Source organism: Ailuropoda melanoleuca, chromosome 2 (assembly GCF_002007445.2).
Source record: "Ailuropoda melanoleuca isolate Jingjing chromosome 2, ASM200744v2, whole genome shotgun sequence".
NCBI classification, from domain to species: domain Eukaryota; kingdom Metazoa; phylum Chordata; class Mammalia; order Carnivora; family Ursidae; genus Ailuropoda; species Ailuropoda melanoleuca.
Window position 1 is genome coordinate 69001576 of NC_048219.1, and position 17786 is coordinate 69019361.

The 17786-nt window shown below is 34.7% G+C and overlaps 1 protein-coding gene across 2 annotated transcripts in view; it reads left to right on the plus strand.

Annotated features, from left to right (window-relative positions):
* Window positions 1-17786, plus strand: part of AGL (amylo-alpha-1, 6-glucosidase, 4-alpha-glucanotransferase) — an 83185-nt gene that overhangs the window by 29189 nt on the left and 36210 nt on the right. For both annotated transcript variants that reach the window (XM_011226927.3, XM_019801294.2), the window contains exons 8-24: window positions 88-214; window positions 567-669; window positions 759-856; window positions 1723-1862; window positions 3364-3551; window positions 5169-5292; window positions 5872-6035; window positions 6620-6721; window positions 6838-6993; window positions 7090-7240; window positions 10115-10239; window positions 10329-10441; window positions 10552-10686; window positions 12410-12540; window positions 15896-16032; window positions 16286-16419; window positions 17489-17664. In XM_011226927.3, coding sequence (XP_011225229.1) covers window positions 88-214; window positions 567-669; window positions 759-856; window positions 1723-1862; window positions 3364-3551; window positions 5169-5292; window positions 5872-6035; window positions 6620-6721; window positions 6838-6993; window positions 7090-7240; window positions 10115-10239; window positions 10329-10441; window positions 10552-10686; window positions 12410-12540; window positions 15896-16032; window positions 16286-16419; window positions 17489-17664 — 2304 coding nt within the window. The remainder of the gene's footprint in view (window positions 1-87; window positions 215-566; window positions 670-758; window positions 857-1722; window positions 1863-3363; window positions 3552-5168; window positions 5293-5871; window positions 6036-6619; window positions 6722-6837; window positions 6994-7089; window positions 7241-10114; window positions 10240-10328; window positions 10442-10551; window positions 10687-12409; window positions 12541-15895; window positions 16033-16285; window positions 16420-17488; window positions 17665-17786) is intronic.

Consider the following 17786-nt stretch of genomic DNA (forward strand, 5'->3'; position numbering starts at 1 on the left):
TTGTAACCTAAAAATTTGGATATCACTAACAGTTATAATCTCGTTGTGGATATTTGCATTTAAGATATCATCTTTTCTTTCTTTCAGAAAATAGGAAAATAACAACCAAGCCTGATCCAAAGGAACACCTTAAGATTATTCAGGATCCTGAATACAGAAGACTTGGCTGTACTGTAGATATGAACATTGCACTAGAAACTTTCATACCACATGAGTATGTTATGTATTTTTCCTATGAAATAAAGGATAATATTACTTACCAACAACATTTATGGCTAGTATTAAAATCCTGAATTGAAAATCAAATAAAGTAACTCACCATAATTCTCCTAGTTCAAATGCATGATGTTTTCCTCTTTTTTCTGGGTGGTGGGCCATTTTCCTGTATGTGTATATCAATTTTTTTTACAATTGGGGAACTTCTTCAGCCATAATTAAGATCCTGATGAATACATTTAAAGTTTCAGATAAATAAATAAAGTTTCTATGACCCTTGTTAGGAAATTTTTAAATGTAGAATTTTAAAACCATTAAATATTCAGTGTGTATTGCTCTTTCTGCTCTAGCAAGGGCCCAGCTGCAATTGATGAATGCTGTAATTGGTTCCGTAAGAGAATTGAGGAGTTAAATTCAGAGAAGCATCAACTCGTGAACTATCATCAGGAACAGGTTTCACCTACTTTTGAACTGCTGTTTTTCTTTGAGTCTTAATACTGTTTGTTGTTGTTTTTACTGACATATAATTTAATGTGTTCTAGGCAGTTAATTGCCTTTTGGGAAATGTGTTTTATGAACGACTGGCTGGCCATGGTCCTAAATTAGGACCTGTCACTAGAAAACATCCTTTAGTTACCAGGTATTCCATTTTTATTTTCTTCTCACTAAAGGGTAAAAATTGAAAGTTGCATTTAACTTTTCAAATAAATCTGAATGTTTCCTTCAACGTGTGACTTCACTACAATGAACTGAAATAGAAATTTCAATTTGGCAACCAGGGTTAATATTAATTAATTTTGTTAAGCCAATCCTTAGTTAAAGAAACAGTCATCAGTATGAATCAATTTATAATCATTACATTAGTGTTTCTGGAGGACTACATATACTTACTAGTAAATTCAGTGTTAATCAAATTGAGCCAGCATTCAGCTCCTTATCTTGTAGGTAATGTGCAGCACAGATTAGGCAACTAAATTGTAGTAAAAGCTTTTGCAAAGTAACATCAATACTTCAATGATTTTCTTAGTAATTTTATGAGATTTTTTTAAGTTATTATTTAAAATGTTAACCAGGTAATGCTATGATGCTAGCTTTCCATTTCTCAAATCTTAGTAGATTTACTCAGAAAATCTTCTGAAGATTTTGACCTATAAAAAGTTTATTTCCTGGGGCGGTAATAAACCCCAGCGGGTTTAAGCGTCTGCCTTCGGCTCAGGGCGTGATCCCGGCATTATGGGATCGAGCCCCACATCAGGCTCCTCCACTATGAGCCTGCTTCTTCCTCTCCCACTCCCCCTGCTTGTGTTCCCTCTCTCGCTGGCTGTCTCTATCTCTGTCAAATAAATAAATAAAATCTTTTAAAAAAAAAGTTTATTTCCTATAAATACTATAAAAACTAATCTTATTCTATTTGTTAGGAAGGAGGTTTAATTTTAATACTACTAATCTAAGTTCTCTCCAAAGAGTCTGTCTATATGGATTTAATATTTAATTGTATCTCCATAGATATTTTACGTTCCCATTTGAAGAAATGACCCCCTCCGCAGAAGAATCTATGATTCATATCCCCAATAAAGCTTGTTTTCTGATGGCACATAATGGATGGGTAATGGGAGATGATCCACTTCGAAACTTTGCTGAACCAGGTACATCATTTTTGTTAACTTTTCTGTGGATAGGGAAAGAAGAGTTTACAGCAAGGTCAAAATGTAAACTGTTTCATTGACTTTTTTCCCCACTAGGCTAATAGTTCTTAAACTGTTTCATCACAGAGGTGCCAGAGCTGCATACAGTTTGAGAGAGAAGAGAAGGGATGGACAAAAAGGATGGAAATCATCTTTTCCTTCCCCATCCCTTTCCCCTTGGAAGTCCTTATATTCTCAACCAGAATGGCTTTTATCTATCTATTTTATATTATGGTTCTGCCTAAGGTTTTATATGGTTAAAATTTTAATCTATTGCATTTTAAAAATACATTTGAAACCATTGCTATTTCAGTTGTATTGCCATAAGAGATATTTTCATTCATAAGCCAAAGGGGTATTAAGGTATTTGAATAGCAATTACACTAGAAACTAATTTTAAGTTCCCCTCCCACTCCTAGCATTTTATTTTTCTACAGCTTTTTCTTTGCCAGAAACAGTTTTGCTGGGGACCCATCAATATGTTTTTCAACATTTCAGAAGTCTTTTTGAATGATTTAAATTTAATTCAAAAATCTCATTTTTTAAAAGAATGTACTTTGGGTTTAAGTATCTCTGCCTTCTCCTTTCTAGTCATCTAAATGAAAAAAGGCATTCTGCTGTATGCGGTGGATTTAATATAACCTCTTGCCAAAAACGAGTAACAAGGTGCACACGCAGCTTTAAATGTTTTTGGTAGAGGGACACCTGGGTGGCTCAGTTGGTTAGGCATCCAACTCTTGATTTTGGCTTGGGTCATGATCTCAGGGTTGTGGGATTGAGCCCTACATCAGGCTCCGCAGTCAGCAGGGAGTCTGCTTGAAATTCTGTCTCTCCCTTTCCTTCTACCTCTCCTGCTCATGCTCTCTATCTCTTTCTCTCCCTCTCAAATAAATAAATAAATCTTCTAAAAAAATTTTTTTGGTAGAACTCTATCTTCAAAGGGCATATGATATTACTATTACTGTTTTCCTTTAAAAGAAACAACTTGATTTTTTTACATTAAGTACATTAGTACATTAAGTACTATAGTCTCTTTTTAGAAGAGACTATAGGTAGAATTTTAGCAAAATAGATATAAATTAATATTAATTTTTTTAACTTTATAAATTTAGATACAGCATTTTAGACATAATTTTAACCAATATATGGTTTGTGGTAGAAATAATGTGTTTTAAAAACAATGTTTCTAGGGCGCCTGGGTGGTGCAGTTGTTAAGTGTCTGCCTTTGGCTCAGGGCGTGATCCCAGCATTCTGGGATCGAGCCCCACATCAGGCTCCTCTGCTAGGAGCCTGCTTCTTCCTCTCCCACTCCCCCTGCTTGTGTTCCCTCTCTCTGTGGCTGTCTCTGTCAAATAAATAAATAAAATCTTTAAAAAAAATAAAAATAAAAACAATGTTTCCTTGAAGTAAATGTTTTCATGTTTTTTCTTGAACCATTGAAAGCAAGCTCCTTTCTTAACAGGCTCAGAAGTTTATCTAAGAAGAGAACTTATTTGCTGGGGAGACAGTGTTAAATTACGCTATGGGAATAAACCAGAGGACTGTCCTTTTCTCTGGGCACACATGAAAAAATACACTGAAATAACCGCAACTTATTTCCAGGGAGTGCGTCTTGATAACTGCCACTCAACACCTCTTCATGTAGCCGAGGTACAGAAAAACAGTTCATCTACGTTAAGCAAAAAATGTAGTATTCTTTCCTTGCTTTCCTTAAATAAAATATGCAAGTACATGTTTCCTTTTGCTGGTTGGACACCAGCATTGATTTGGTGGTAGTATTTAACACTTCGGCATAACTTCAAGATTCTAACAAAATCTTTTGATGCAGTTTTATGGAATACTGTGCTATAAAATGTTTAACGAGTTAATATTTTTATTTCAGTTTAGGGAAGTAGATTATATTGTCTCTGATAATCTACATAACCATATTGCCATGTATATTATTTAAATATTACTAATATTTTATTATTAACTTTTACAGGATTAATATTAATATTTTAATGATATGCAAATATCTATCTTATTCTTGTTATTTTCAGGTTCCTTTTACTATATTAATAGACACTGTGAAGTCAGTTGTTACATATTATGTTATTGTTTAAGCACTAACATTACAGTATATTGAAGCTCATCTTAGCCTCATTGATTCCATTTTTATTGATTATTTATAAAAATGTAAGTGTAAACAAAGGTGGTTTACCCTCTTTGGGCTTTTTACAGAAACTGAGGCAGTCCCAAAATTTATAGCATTATCTTCTATCTAACACAGCTTTGTAAAGACAATTTTCATTGTGTTTATAAGATCTTTGATAGCTTCCTAGTGAGAACTTCGTGTTTTTTGGGAATGTGTGCTTCTCTGGAAAATATCTATTTCTGTTATTTTAAGGCAGTATTATAATGAATATGTTTCGAGTCCTATGATGAAGAATTGATTTGATATGGAAGAATTTAGTGAACTAATTTAGTAAATTAATTAAGGTGATAGATAGAACATTTTTTAGTCCAAAAACTACTAGAGGTTTTTCCTTATTGTGCTTTTAGCAGCAGCAAAAATATATATATATATATATATAATTGTAAGGTTATTATAACACTATAGCAAAACAGAAAATTAACACTCAATTTGCTTAATTTTAAGTTACAAAATCTTCCAGGACCCTACTTGTTAGCTGATAGAATTTCAATTATTTTATTAACCTTTGTGCAAACATTATGTTAAAAGAAATCAGAACCAATTTGATTTCTGAGTAAGAGTTGAATACCATTTGTAGGAAAAGCTGGCTTTAGTATAGTTAGACCTAATCTTTGCAATAGCTAAATGATTCACCAGCGGGAATTTACCAATAATGGCCTAGTCAACAGCCTGCAAATTAATAGCCTGGTTAGAGGTATTAAAAACAAACATTAAAACAGGGTGAAAGGCTAGCAGAATCACAGTGTTATGGTTTACATTTTTTTAATGTGACACTAACATTTTTCTTCTTCCTTTTTTTTCCCCTTTGTGTCTCTATATCTTTGCAAAATCTAATCTTCCTTTTTAACTGTTTTAATCTCTTTATAAATTCTCTTGTTTCCTGTGTGTGTTGGTCTGTTTTATGTTTTCTTACATATGCACAATTAAATTTATTTGGAAATTCTTCTTGGATTTCCATTTTGTCTTGTTCCATGACATTTTCCTATGCCAAATCCATGCCTAGTCTTCTCTCCTTTCCTTCCCCCCTACTTGCTGTTCTCTTTGTGTTACATTTGTGACTATGCTTTTTGCAGTACATGTTGGATGCTGCTAGGAAATTGCAACCCAATTTGTATGTAGTAGCTGAACTGTTCACAGGAAGCGAAGACCTGGACAATGTCTTTGTTACTAGACTGGGCATTAGTTCCCTAATAAGAGGTAGGCTTGTTGAAGAGTATTTCCCATCTAAAACTTTAGTTTTTGTTTGAATAGATTAAAAAGCATTTAATAGCATTATATACAATGTTTAATAATTTCAACATAGTTAATATTCTTTTAAATACTCTACACAAACTTTCTCTAACTCAGTCTGTTTTTATCTGGAAAAATTTCTACCTAGGGTAAAATATCTCATTTTAAATTGAAAGACCAGTAGGATGAATTGATGAGTCATGAACAAAAGCATTTTTTTGTTTTTGAAAATATGCAAATCTGGTTTTCATCTCCTATTTGGATAGATGATATAATCTTAGATTTTTTTCATAGATCTTATATAACCAACATCCTAAAAAACAACATATGTTCTCTTTTACCTACGTGAGTCATTTCTCTGGCCAATTATAGAGAAGACTTTTTTGTCACTTAAACTAATACACATTTGTTTAAATGTTTAAAGCAGTTTTATTGTTGATAATATTTATGTGGTCTTTTTTTGGAAACTTAGTGATGATAAGAAACCTAACCTCTTCTTGAACAATAATAATGAAGATTGTTAAAATATTCTGTAATGCTTTGCAGAGGCAATGAGTGCATATAATAGCCATGAAGAGGGCAGATTGGTTTATAGATATGGAGGAGAACCTGTTGGATCCTTTGTTCAGCCCTGTTTGAGGCCGTTAATGCCAGCCATTGCACATGCCCTGTTTATGGATATTACCCATGATAATGAGTGTCCTATTGTGGTAAGCATCTAATCTGTTTCTTGTATTTACTTATTTTGCTAAACTCATAGGTAGAATTTAAGAAACATGACAGATGAATGTGGGGGGGGGGAGAGAGGCAAACAATAAAACAGACAACTAAAGAGAACAAACTGAGGGTTGCTGGAGGGGAGGTGGGCAGGGGATGGGCTAAGTGGGTGATGGGGATTAAGGAGAGCACTTGTGAGCACTGGGTGTGGTATTGTAAGTGATCAATCACTTGATTCCCCACCCGAAACTAATATTACACTCTGTTAACTGACTGGAATTTAAATAAAAACTTGAAAAAGGAAAAAATAAATAAATAAATGTTTTGATCTGATATTTAGTGGCAATATCCACATACTTCAAAATCGTGTCTTAGATTTATAAGTGATTGTGGTACATAGTTTTTGAATGTTTTGTTAGTTCTGAAGCAAATCAATGTTAAAAAATAATAAAGTAAAGCCAATTAATGTCTTGTAGTGTATAACTATGTAACTATCCTTTTACTTCCTTATACTATAGGATGGCACTTTGCATTTGAAAGAAAATAAACCTTGGGTTTTTTTTTTAATGTTTTCTAGCATAGGTCAGAATATGATGCTCTCCCAAGTACCACGATTGTTTCTATGGCATGTTGTGCTAGTGGAAGTACTAAAGGCTATGATGAATTAGTGCCTCATCAGGTATGTCTTTGTGTTGTTTTTTTTTAAATCCACATAGCCAACAACTTTGAACATTTTTACTAAACGTTCTTACTATAATTAAAATGTATACATGGCTAAGTTTTAACTTTGTTCAGATTTCAGTGGTTTCTGAAGAACGGTTTTATACTAAGTGGAATCCTGAAGCATCTCCATCAAATACAGGCGAAGTTAATTTCCAAAGTGGAATTATTGCAGCCAGATGTGCTATCAATAAACTTCATCAAGAACTTGGGGCTCAGGGTTTCATTCAGGCAAGAAACTAAATTTTTGTAAGTTTCTTAAGTTTCAATTTCAGAGTAGGTCTTTCCAGTTTGAGCACTAATGTGTTTTCTCTTTCTCTGTCTCAGGTCTATGTGGATCAGGTTGATGAGGACATAGTGGCAGTAACAAGACATTCACCCAGTATTCATCAGTCTGTTGTGTCTGTGTCTAGAACTGCTTTCAGGAATCCTAAGACTTCATTTTACAGCAAGGAAGTACCTCAAATGTGCATCCCTGGTAATGCAACCTAAAAATGTTATTGTGATTATATTATAACACAGTGCAAGTGTGGCTGTAGTTGAAAAAAAGAACTCAAAATTTTTCACAACTTGGGGCACCTGGCTGACTCAGTTGGTAGAGCATGCGACTCTTGATCATGGGGTCATGAGTTCAAGCCCCATGTTGGGTGTAGAGCTTACTTTAAAGAAAGAAAGAAAAAGAAGAAAGAAAGAAATTAAGACTGGGATCACGACCTGAGCTGAAGGCAGACACTCAACCAACCAAGCCCCCCAGGCACCCCAGGAAGTGTTTATAATTGTCAAAGAAGAGATACGGAGAGACTATAATTGCTGTATGTTCACAGAAGAGAGAAATTACTGAGTACTTAGAAAAGGCTTCTTAAGGGAGGTGGAACTTTAGTTCCTGAAAGATGTATAAAAAAAATTCATTATTAATTTATTAATTGGTGTTAGTAAGACTATTTGGGGACCAGGGAAAATATCTATTTGGTTGAAATAGTGGAGTGACAGAGGGCTAGGAAGGTAATTGAGGATGGATCATGAAAAGCCTTAAATATTAAACTATTTTCCACTTTGGTTTATATATGTGTGTATGTATGTACATGCCCATACACAAATACATACTTAGACACACTAAAAATATACATGTATATACATATATATAAACACATGAATATACATATATGTTTCCTGGGTATAAAAGGAATACATGTTTGTTTTATACAAATTAGGAAATAGGGAATGAATTAAGAGGAAAATGAAGTTACTTCACAACTCAAAAAATGTTAATATTTGAGAATATTTCCATAACAGATATTGTCCATATAGTAAAATATAATTTACCTCAAATTAATTTCCCATGAGGCGCCTGGGTGGCTCAGTTGGTTAAGCGTCTGTCTTCGGCTCAGGTCATGATCCCAGGGTCCTGGGATTGAGCCCCACATCGGGCTCCCTGCTTAGCAGGGAGTCTGCTCCTTCCTCTCCTTCTGCTCGTGTTCTCTGTTGCTATCTCTGTCTCTCTCAAATAAATAAGTAAAATCTTTAAAAAAAAAATTAATTTCCCACGGTCCTGGGATTGAGCCCCACATCAGGCTCCCTGGTCAGTGGGGAACCTGCTTCTCCCTCTCCTCCTCACTCGTGCTCTCTCTCTGCTCTTTCTCATTATCTCTGTCTCTCTCTCAAATAAATAAAATCTTTAAAATAAATAAATAAATAAAAACACGTCCATAAATCATATCCTTATTATTGCTAGAGTTTTTTTCTAGATGTGTGTATTTTATTTCCTTTCTTACTGTTATATATATTATAGCAAAACATTCTCCTGTGCATATAGCAACTGTCCAAGTCTGGCAATTAATTGAGAGGATGCAGATTCCCATAAAAATCATCATATTCTATATTGGTTGCTTGTTATTAAATATGTATAACTCCAAGGGGCACCTGGGTGGCTCAGTCGGTTAAATATGTATAACTCCAATTTTTAAAGATTATCAGCTTGAATAGTTTTAAGGTTAAAAGCTCATTAGTTATTTTTAACTGCTTGCTAGTATATAGTCAGTAATCTTGTCTGATTGTTGCTAATGTACATACACAGTTTCACATGGTTGCAATCAGTGTGAACAATATTATCTCAGGTTTTGTTTTGGTCACTGATCATTATTAAAACATTTCCATTTTGTCACAAAATTGTGATTTTCATTATATTAAATATTTCATATTTTATTATGTTAGTATTCCATCTTTAATATTCTTCAGTATGTTTAAACGGTGAATATACACTAGAAATAATTTTTTTCTGTTAGACAATTTCTTAGTAATTATTTCAAGAAGTAGAATTCCTGGATCAAAAGGTACAGTTACTTATTGTCAGATTAATGGCTTAAATTACTTAAATAATAAAATTCAAGTTTTATATATCCTTTGACTCAGCAATTCTGCTCCTAGGTTTATCTCTGAGAAGCTCTCATATGTTCCATTAGAAGACAGGCACAAGAATATATTTGGTATTTTCACACACTGGAATACTATTTGGCATTTGAAACTAATAAGCTGCAGCTTGTGTAGCAATGTGAACAAATCTAAAAAATACAGTGTTGTTTAATAGAATGCAAGTTGCAGAAATATATATATATAATTTGAATCCACTTTGATAAAACTTGAAAATATGGAAAATAATATATGTTGTTTTGGGAAACAGACATATGTAGTAAAAATGCACAGGATCTATGAAGACCAAAGTGCAGGTAATGGTTACCTCTGAGGCGGGGAAGAAAGGGTACACATTTGTGATTTTTTTTCAGCTAGGAAGTAGGATCTGGCTTTTTAAAATTTTTCCCTACTTTTTGTATTTCTGAAATTTTTCATTTTTTTTAATGAGTCTTTCAAGGGATTTATTTTCCCTTTGCTCAAAATTAGGAAGGTTATATATTGTTCCTAAGAGCTAAGCCATTATTACTTGGTAAGATCTTTTTTCAAATAGATTTTTGTTAATTTATGGGGTTTTTTTTAAAGATTTTATTTATTTATTTGACAGAGAGAGAGACAGCGAGAGAGGAAACAGAAGCAGGGGGAGTGGGAGAGGAAGAGGCAGGCTCCCAGCAAAGGAGCCTGATGTGGGTCTCGATCCCAGAACGCCGGGATCATGCCCTGAGCCAAAGGCAGACGCTTAACAATCACACCACCCAGGCACCCCCTGTTAATTTATGATTTTAAAAACAAAAGCATTGTGTGAAAAACGTATCGGGTAGAATCATCTGTTCTCAGACTGATATTTCATATTCAACTTTAAGTTTAATTAATTAAGTTGAATTAGCAATTCCTAATTTCAGATGGTTTAATATGAAATTCTGTTAATATTTTTATGTATTCCTAGGCAAAATTGAAGAAGTAGTTCTTGAAGCTAGAACTATTGAGAGAAATACAAAACCTTATCAGAAGGATGAGAATTCGATCAATGGAATGCCAAATATCACAGTAGAAATTAGAGAACATATTCAGGTATTTGGGACTCTCATCTTACTACTGTGTTTAATATCTTGAGGACATTAGAATTATTGATTGAATGGTTTTATATAATTTTTTTCAAGCTTAGTGAAAGTAAAATTGTTAAACAAGCTGGAGTTGCCATAAAAGGACCCAATGAATATATTCAAGAAATAGAATTTGAAAACTTGTCTCCAGGAAGTGTTATTATATTCAGGTATGTTGGAGTTCAAACTGTTGACTTTGCTTATAAAATAGATTACATATTCTGTTAATTTTGAATAAATCATTCCTAAAAAGTAACCATTTTTTAATTAACATTTTCAGAGTTAGTCTTGATCCACACGCGCAAGTCGCTGTTGGAATTCTTCGAAATCACCTGATACAGTTCAGTCCTCATTTTAAATCTGGGAGCCTTACTGTTGACAATTCAGATCCTATATTAAAAATTCCTTTTGCTTTGTAAGTATGCCTTAGTTTATGGAGACTTGCCACTTTAATAACTGATAAGTTACCACAAGCCTGATTTAGGCGGTTTTAAGGATCCTCTATATCCTTGCTACTCAGACAGTGGTTCAAGGACCAGTAGTTGTATCAGCATCATCTGTTGTTAACATTTTGTCCTGTTGCTTTATCATTTGTATGTGTGCTTGCATGTGCACTCTCTCACACTTACGCACTCTAGCTATAGATACAAGCAAACACACACACGTCTCTGTACATGCACACATGCACACAATTTTTCTGAACTATCTGAGGCTAAATCGCATGCACCATATTCCTTCCACAACATTTTTAAGTATTTTATTTATTTCTTTGAAGGAGGCTCCACATCCAACATGGGGCCCAAACTCATGACCCTGAGGTCAAGAGTCACATGTTCATCGCACTGAGCCAGCCAGGTGCCCCTAAGCTAAATTTTTTGTTGTTGTTCATTGGCTGTGTATTTATTCAGTGAAATATCATTTTATGTACTAACCCATTTTTCGATTGTGTTCAATTTTTTGTTTTTTATAAGAGCTTCTATCATTAAGGATATTAACTCTTAACTCAAACTATTAGAAAAGTATTTACATTCTAAAAATATCTGATGAAGCAGTTTTATGTTTTTGTGAAATGCTTATAAAATGCATATTCCTCCTCAAAACTACTCAGATTATCTTGGGGTAAGGTCAAGAAATCTGCATCCTAGAAGCTCTCCACGTAATTCGTATGCAGGTTCACTGACTACATGTCAAAAAATATTTGCCTAGAATGGAGTTGGTACTGAGACTGCTGATTGATTTGATCAAACTTGACTCAAACTGCAGATGAAGGAAGAGTCAGGCCCAGCTATGAGGACAGAGTCTGGCAGAAACAGGGAACAAAGCGCAGCCAACTCTAATTTTCTCAGTTGAGACAGAACTGAAAGAAGGAAGTACATTCAAGAGAATGTGTTCACATAAAATTCAAGAGGATATTTCTTCAGTTCTGTAGAATGAAATGACCCGAACAGCTAGAATTATAAAAAAGTAGAGTTTTCGTTGTATTCAAGTGTGGTCAGTTAGAATCTCACTGCTGCCTGGACAAAGGGGAAACCAAGGCCATGATAGACACCTCTTCTGACTATTATCAAGAAGCATCTATAAGAAAATCTTGGTTTCTTGAATAACCCAGCTAAAGGGTAGTGCCACCTTAGGAGAGGAGAGAAGGAGAAGGAGAGAAATAGTACATGATTTCTAAGGTGGTTAACTGTGTCTTTTGATTATCCCTTTACTGGTCCTTGACAAGTATTTTGATTTTAAGATAATTATCATAAAAAGTAATTGATGTCCTACTTAGGAGAATATAAAGAAGAGAAAAAAACCAAGCCCATCTAAAGATATTAAAAAAGCAAATTTGTGAGAAAAAGGTTGTAGCAACCAAAAGATTTTTCCAGTATACTTGTAAGTAATAAAATTTGGCAATTGATTATTTTCTTGTCTTGAAAGAAATATTACTTATAACTGAATTTTTAGCATGTTTTATCCTTTAATTATTACTTATATATTGTTTATAACGTATATTACATGTATATTATAATGATGAGTTACTAAAACATACATTGTTAAGGCATTTGATGGTTATGATTCAGATTTTCTTCTTTATTGACAGTGGGTGAAATTTTACTGTATTTAACCAGTTCTCCTTATTTTCCACTTGTTAGCATTGCCTCAAAATTAACTTTGGCTGAACTGAATCAGGTACTTTACCGATGTGAAGCAGAAGAACAAGAAGATGGTGGAGGCTGTTATGACATACCAAACTGGTCATCTCTTAAATATGCGGGTCTTCAAGGTATGCAAATACAAGGATAGTTAAGCTTTTTTTTTTTAAGATTTATTTATTTATTTATTTGACAGAGAGAGAGAGAGAGTCACCGAGAGAGGGAACACAAGTAGGGGGAGTGGGAGAGGAAGAAGCAGGCTCCTAGTGGAGCAGGGAGCCCAATGTGGGGCTTGATCCCAGGACCCTGGGATCACTCCCTGAGCCGAAGGCAGACGCTTAACAACTGAGCCACCCAGGCGCCCCCATACGGTGTCTTCTTTATAGAATTAAAGTATGGGCTCAGAATTCAACTGCTTGGGTTCAAACTGTGGCCTTGCCACCTACTCATTCATTGACCTTCAGCCAGTAACTTAACTTCTCTGTGCCCCAATTTCTGCCTCTATAAAATGTGAATAATATTGTCTAATTCACAGGCTTTTTTGAAAACTAAGTGAGAAAATTTATTTGGGCCCCAAATGGGACTAGGTTGTAAATATAATACATTCATCTTCCTTTTTCATCTAATTGGAAACTTTGTTTCATTGCATATTTGTTTTATCCAAAAAGAGAACTTCTAATAAAACATTATGTAGTAGGAGTAGTTGTAAGGCAGGACATAGGATCTAAATATTTAATCAGTTTAACCCATCTGGTTGGGAATATTTTCTTGGATTTTTATCTAGGAAATTTGGTTTATCACATATGTATTCCTAGTTCATGTAGTATTCCACATATCATGCCTCTTATGCAGCTCTTTATTTTCTTTGTCCATCTGACCCATCTTTAAGGATGAGTTCGGGGGCGCCTGGGTGGCACAGCGGTTAAGCGTCTGCCTTCGGCTCAGGGCGTGATCCCGGCGTTGTGGGATCGAGGCCCCACATCAGGCTCCTCTGCTATGAGCCTGCTTCTTCCTCTCCCACTCCCCCTGCTTGTGTTCCCTCTCTCGCTGGCTGTCTCTATCTCTGTCGAATAAATAAATAAAATCTTAAAAAAAAAAAAAAAAAAAGGATGAGTTCGATTCTTACATCATCCACAAAGCACTCCTTAACTATTATTTTTCACAGTAATATCTTAGTCTCCTGGATACCCATTGCATTAATTTACTATACCTCTTACTTGCTATACTGCCTTACTTGGAAGGTATTGCTTTATTTTAGTAGTTAGTACAGTGTTTTGTGAATATTTATTATTGTGGCTAAGAATGGGCTCTAGATTCCCTCGGTTATACTCCCTAGCTTTATAACCTTGGAGTAAACTCTCCATGGCTCAGTTTTCTCATCTATAAAACAATAATAGTACCTACCACAAGGATTAAATGACTTGATACATGTAAAGCACTTAGACAATGCTTAGTTCACAGTTAGTACTTGGTGATTGTTAGCTTTAAAACTCCACTAACTAGATTGTACCTTGAGAAAGAAGAATGTTTGCCTTTTTTGCATTCTTGTTTTTTAGCTTTTATATTTTCTACAAAACCAAGCACATAAGAAGCTCTCAATAAGTTTCTTCTAGACTTTTGTACTTTTGACATTTTTTTTTCTAAAACAGTCTGATTTTCAACACAAAATGTTTTGTGCTGTGAGAAATAGAGAAACGTATATGTTACCAGTCATAGACAGCTGTTTACTCCGTTTTCACCCTGAGCTGTTGAATTCTTTCTGCTGACTGAAAAGACCACACTTTTCTGAACTTTTTCTGGTCTTCGTCTTTCTTAAAATTAAGTCTAGTTCTTTCCTTTCTCCTGATTTACCTTCTCCTGATATACTTTTTGCTTTATATCAATCCCTTTTTTCTCCGACAGTTTAGTATTTCCAGCATTCCACTGGATATTTCTAACAGGTTCTTAATAGCAACATCCAATTAAGTCAGATTTAACTTCATTGACATTCTCTCCCCTAAAAAAAAAAAAAATCCCCCTTCTCTTCTTCCCTATTTCTTATAATAATACATATTCAGTCATGTTGGAATCCAGGAATCTGTTTTTGGATCTGTCCCTTTTATCTTCTGTATTCAATCAGTAATTGTGACTGGTTTTTTCTGTGTTTGCTATGGTAATCCAAATCCTTTCATTTTCATAGTTCACACCCTATTCAGAGACTAAGTCCTGTCTGCAAAACCAAGTAACCAGTTTTCCAATTTCTTGTTACCTCTTTCACAGAACATTCCATTCCACTGATCAGATCGCTTTTTCTAAAATGCTGCTTCGTCATGTCACCATTATTCAACAAATGAATCTTACATTTACTGAGCAATATTTGCCTTCCCCGAAATGCTAGAGAAAAGTGGATCTATATTTTATACTGTCTTGTTTTCTAGTTTTTTTTTTATGTTTTAAGCTTTGTTTCCCAAAGAAGGTCGTAAGTCCCTTAAGAGAAAGAACTACATCTTAAATTTATAGATTTATTTTTTTTATTTTTCAAGACATGCTATATACAAAGTAAAATTAAATCCTAAATATGTAAATAAATTTAGTGAAAATGAATTTGGTGAGGCTATTAATATAATATTTTTAAGGTGGAAATTATTACGTTATGGGGTAATGGAAGAAGTACTATTATTCTGTCATTGAAATCACAGAAACCACTGTGTATGCATGGAAATTCTAATGTTTCTGTTTGAGTATTGCTTAAGGATATGCTCATATACCTCACCGTGGTAACTCGTTTAGTTCCAACTCCCTCTTGTTACATTTCAAAGATCCTTTCCAAAGCAGGCTTTATTATTATTATCACCAGAGATGCTCTTGCTCTCTTTGAAACCAGTCCTGTGATTGCTTGAATATTAATGATTCCACCATTTTTCAGCATGAGAAGACACAGACTTATCAATTTCCCCCCCCAGTGTCTTAGGGCAGGAAAACTATGCCAGTTAGTTGCCTTTGAATATTTTAATATTAAAGTTCAGAAGAATAAGACGAGTCTCAAAAGTTAGGAATCTTGGGGGGGCGCCTGGGTGGCTCAGTCGTTAAGCGTCTGCCTTCGGCTCAGGGCGTGATCCTGGAGTTCTGGGATCGAGCCCCATGTCAGGCTCTTCCGCTGGGAGCCTGCTTCTTTCTCTCCCACTTCCTGCTTGTGTTCCCTCTCTCACTGGCTGTCTCTCTCTCTGTCAAATGAATAAATAAAATCTTAAAAAAAAAAAAAAGGCATCTTGGAAAGCTCTGTATAGCTCCAGCGACAGTAGTCTTCTTCAATATATCTTTGTATCTCATGTCAAGCCAGTGTTGCCACACATGTCTCCAACCACGGGAAGTGCCACTGTGGTTTTTGCAGCCCTTATGTCTACCTCTATATGTGTTCACCCCATATCATTAGAGACAGCAGTAGCCCAGGGTATGAGAACAAATTGTCTCTGCCAATAACAGCATGATATGTCTATGAATTTTCAGGATTAATGTCCGTCTTGGCAGAAATAAGACCAAAGAATGACTTGGGGCATCCCTTTTGTGATAATTTGAGATCTGGAGATTGGATGATTGACTATGTCAGTAACCGACTTATTTCACGATCAGGAACTATTGCTGAAGTAAGTAAAACTTTATTCTAGTTCACAAAACAAGGAAACAATAAAAACTATTATTACTGTGGTATATATAAAATTAACATAGTTTTCTAACTTGAAATATGTTCCTCCCTTCTTCATCGTCTTCCCATTCTAATAAATGGAAATCTGGTTGATAGATTACTAGATAGTAGAGCTGCATGTTTGGATTTACCTCTTAAAATGCACCTAGCCTGTAAACACACCAAATTAACTTTTAAAATTATTTTTATAACAGGTTGGTAAATGGTTGCAGGCTATGTTCTTCTACCTGAAGCAGATCCCACGTTATCTTATCCCATGTTACTTCGATGCTATATTAATTGGTGCATACACCACTCTTCTGGATATAGCATGGAAGCAGATGTCAAGGTATATCCCACAAAGCTTGAGTAAATAGACATGTTTGTGTAGAAACCATATACAGTCAGTTTATATACTCTTGAAAGACCAAAACATAAGGAATTGTCATAGATTCATAGAGTCGAAAAAGTTTGTAAGTGGATAGTAAATGTATTTGCATCCTTTGATCTGGAGCATACAAAAACAAACATAGGTATTAAAATCTGTTCAGTAAAGCTAAAAACACATGTTCATGGGAAAATTTAATTGTTTCATGTTTTTTGCTTCTATTTACTCCTTGACTTGTTAACATATAATTTTTAGAATATGCATACACAGTTCTTTTTCTAATTTTTCATTAATTAAGAGAAAAATTATTCTATTATTATGAATGAAATTTGCCTTTAGTGATGAATTTCCCTAAAATGAAATTATAGATCAAAATGTACCACTGAAGAGCCACCAAATTGATCTGAGAATAATTTCAGAAAGAGCAAAACTTCAGGGGCACCTGGGTGGCTCAGTCAGTTAAGCGTCTGCCTTTGGCTCAGGTCATGATCCCAGAGTCCCAGGATGGAGCCCCGCATCGGGCTCCCTGTTGGGCAGGGAGTCTGCTTCTCCCTCTGCCCCTCACCTGGCTCATGTTCTCTCTCTCAAATAAATAAATGAAATCTTAAAAAAAAAAAAATTCAGCCCTTCCATTTGTTGCGCAAGAGGCCTTGGACTTAAAACCAGCCATAATATTGGGTGAAATGAAAGCAGTTCTGAAATCTAACCAAATTGAAAATGTTTTCAGCCAGTATTACCGTTGTTACACATCTGGTAGAGAGACTAGTTGAAGGAAAGAAACCAGTTAAAATGATACTGATAAAAATTTTTGAAACGATGGGTATGCAAAGTGAGTAAGTTCTAGAGATCTGCTGTGTAACATTGTGCCTGTAAATAACGGTATTATTGCAGGTACACTTAAAAATCTATTGAGAGAGTAGATTTCAAGTTAAGTGTTCTTACCATAATAAAACTTTTTAAGTAAATAAATAAATAATAAACATTTTGTATTTCTACGAATAATATTTTAAACATGGTCACTTTGTTACAGCTTTGTTCAGAATGGCTCTACCTTTGTGAAACACCTTTCACTGGGATCAGTGCAAATGTGTGGAGTAGGAAAGTGCCCTTCTCTGCCACTTCTTTCACCTTCACTTATGGATGTACCATACAGGCTAAATGAGATCACAAAAGAAAAGGAGCAATGTTGTGTATCTCTAGCTGCAGGTAAGAAATTACATACAGGTTAAAGAATGTGTCAGTCAATATTATTCAAGGAGGAAAAGTTATGGGGAATCACTATTTTTTAAAAAAGACTGATGATGTTATCCAAGATTTCATGTGACTGC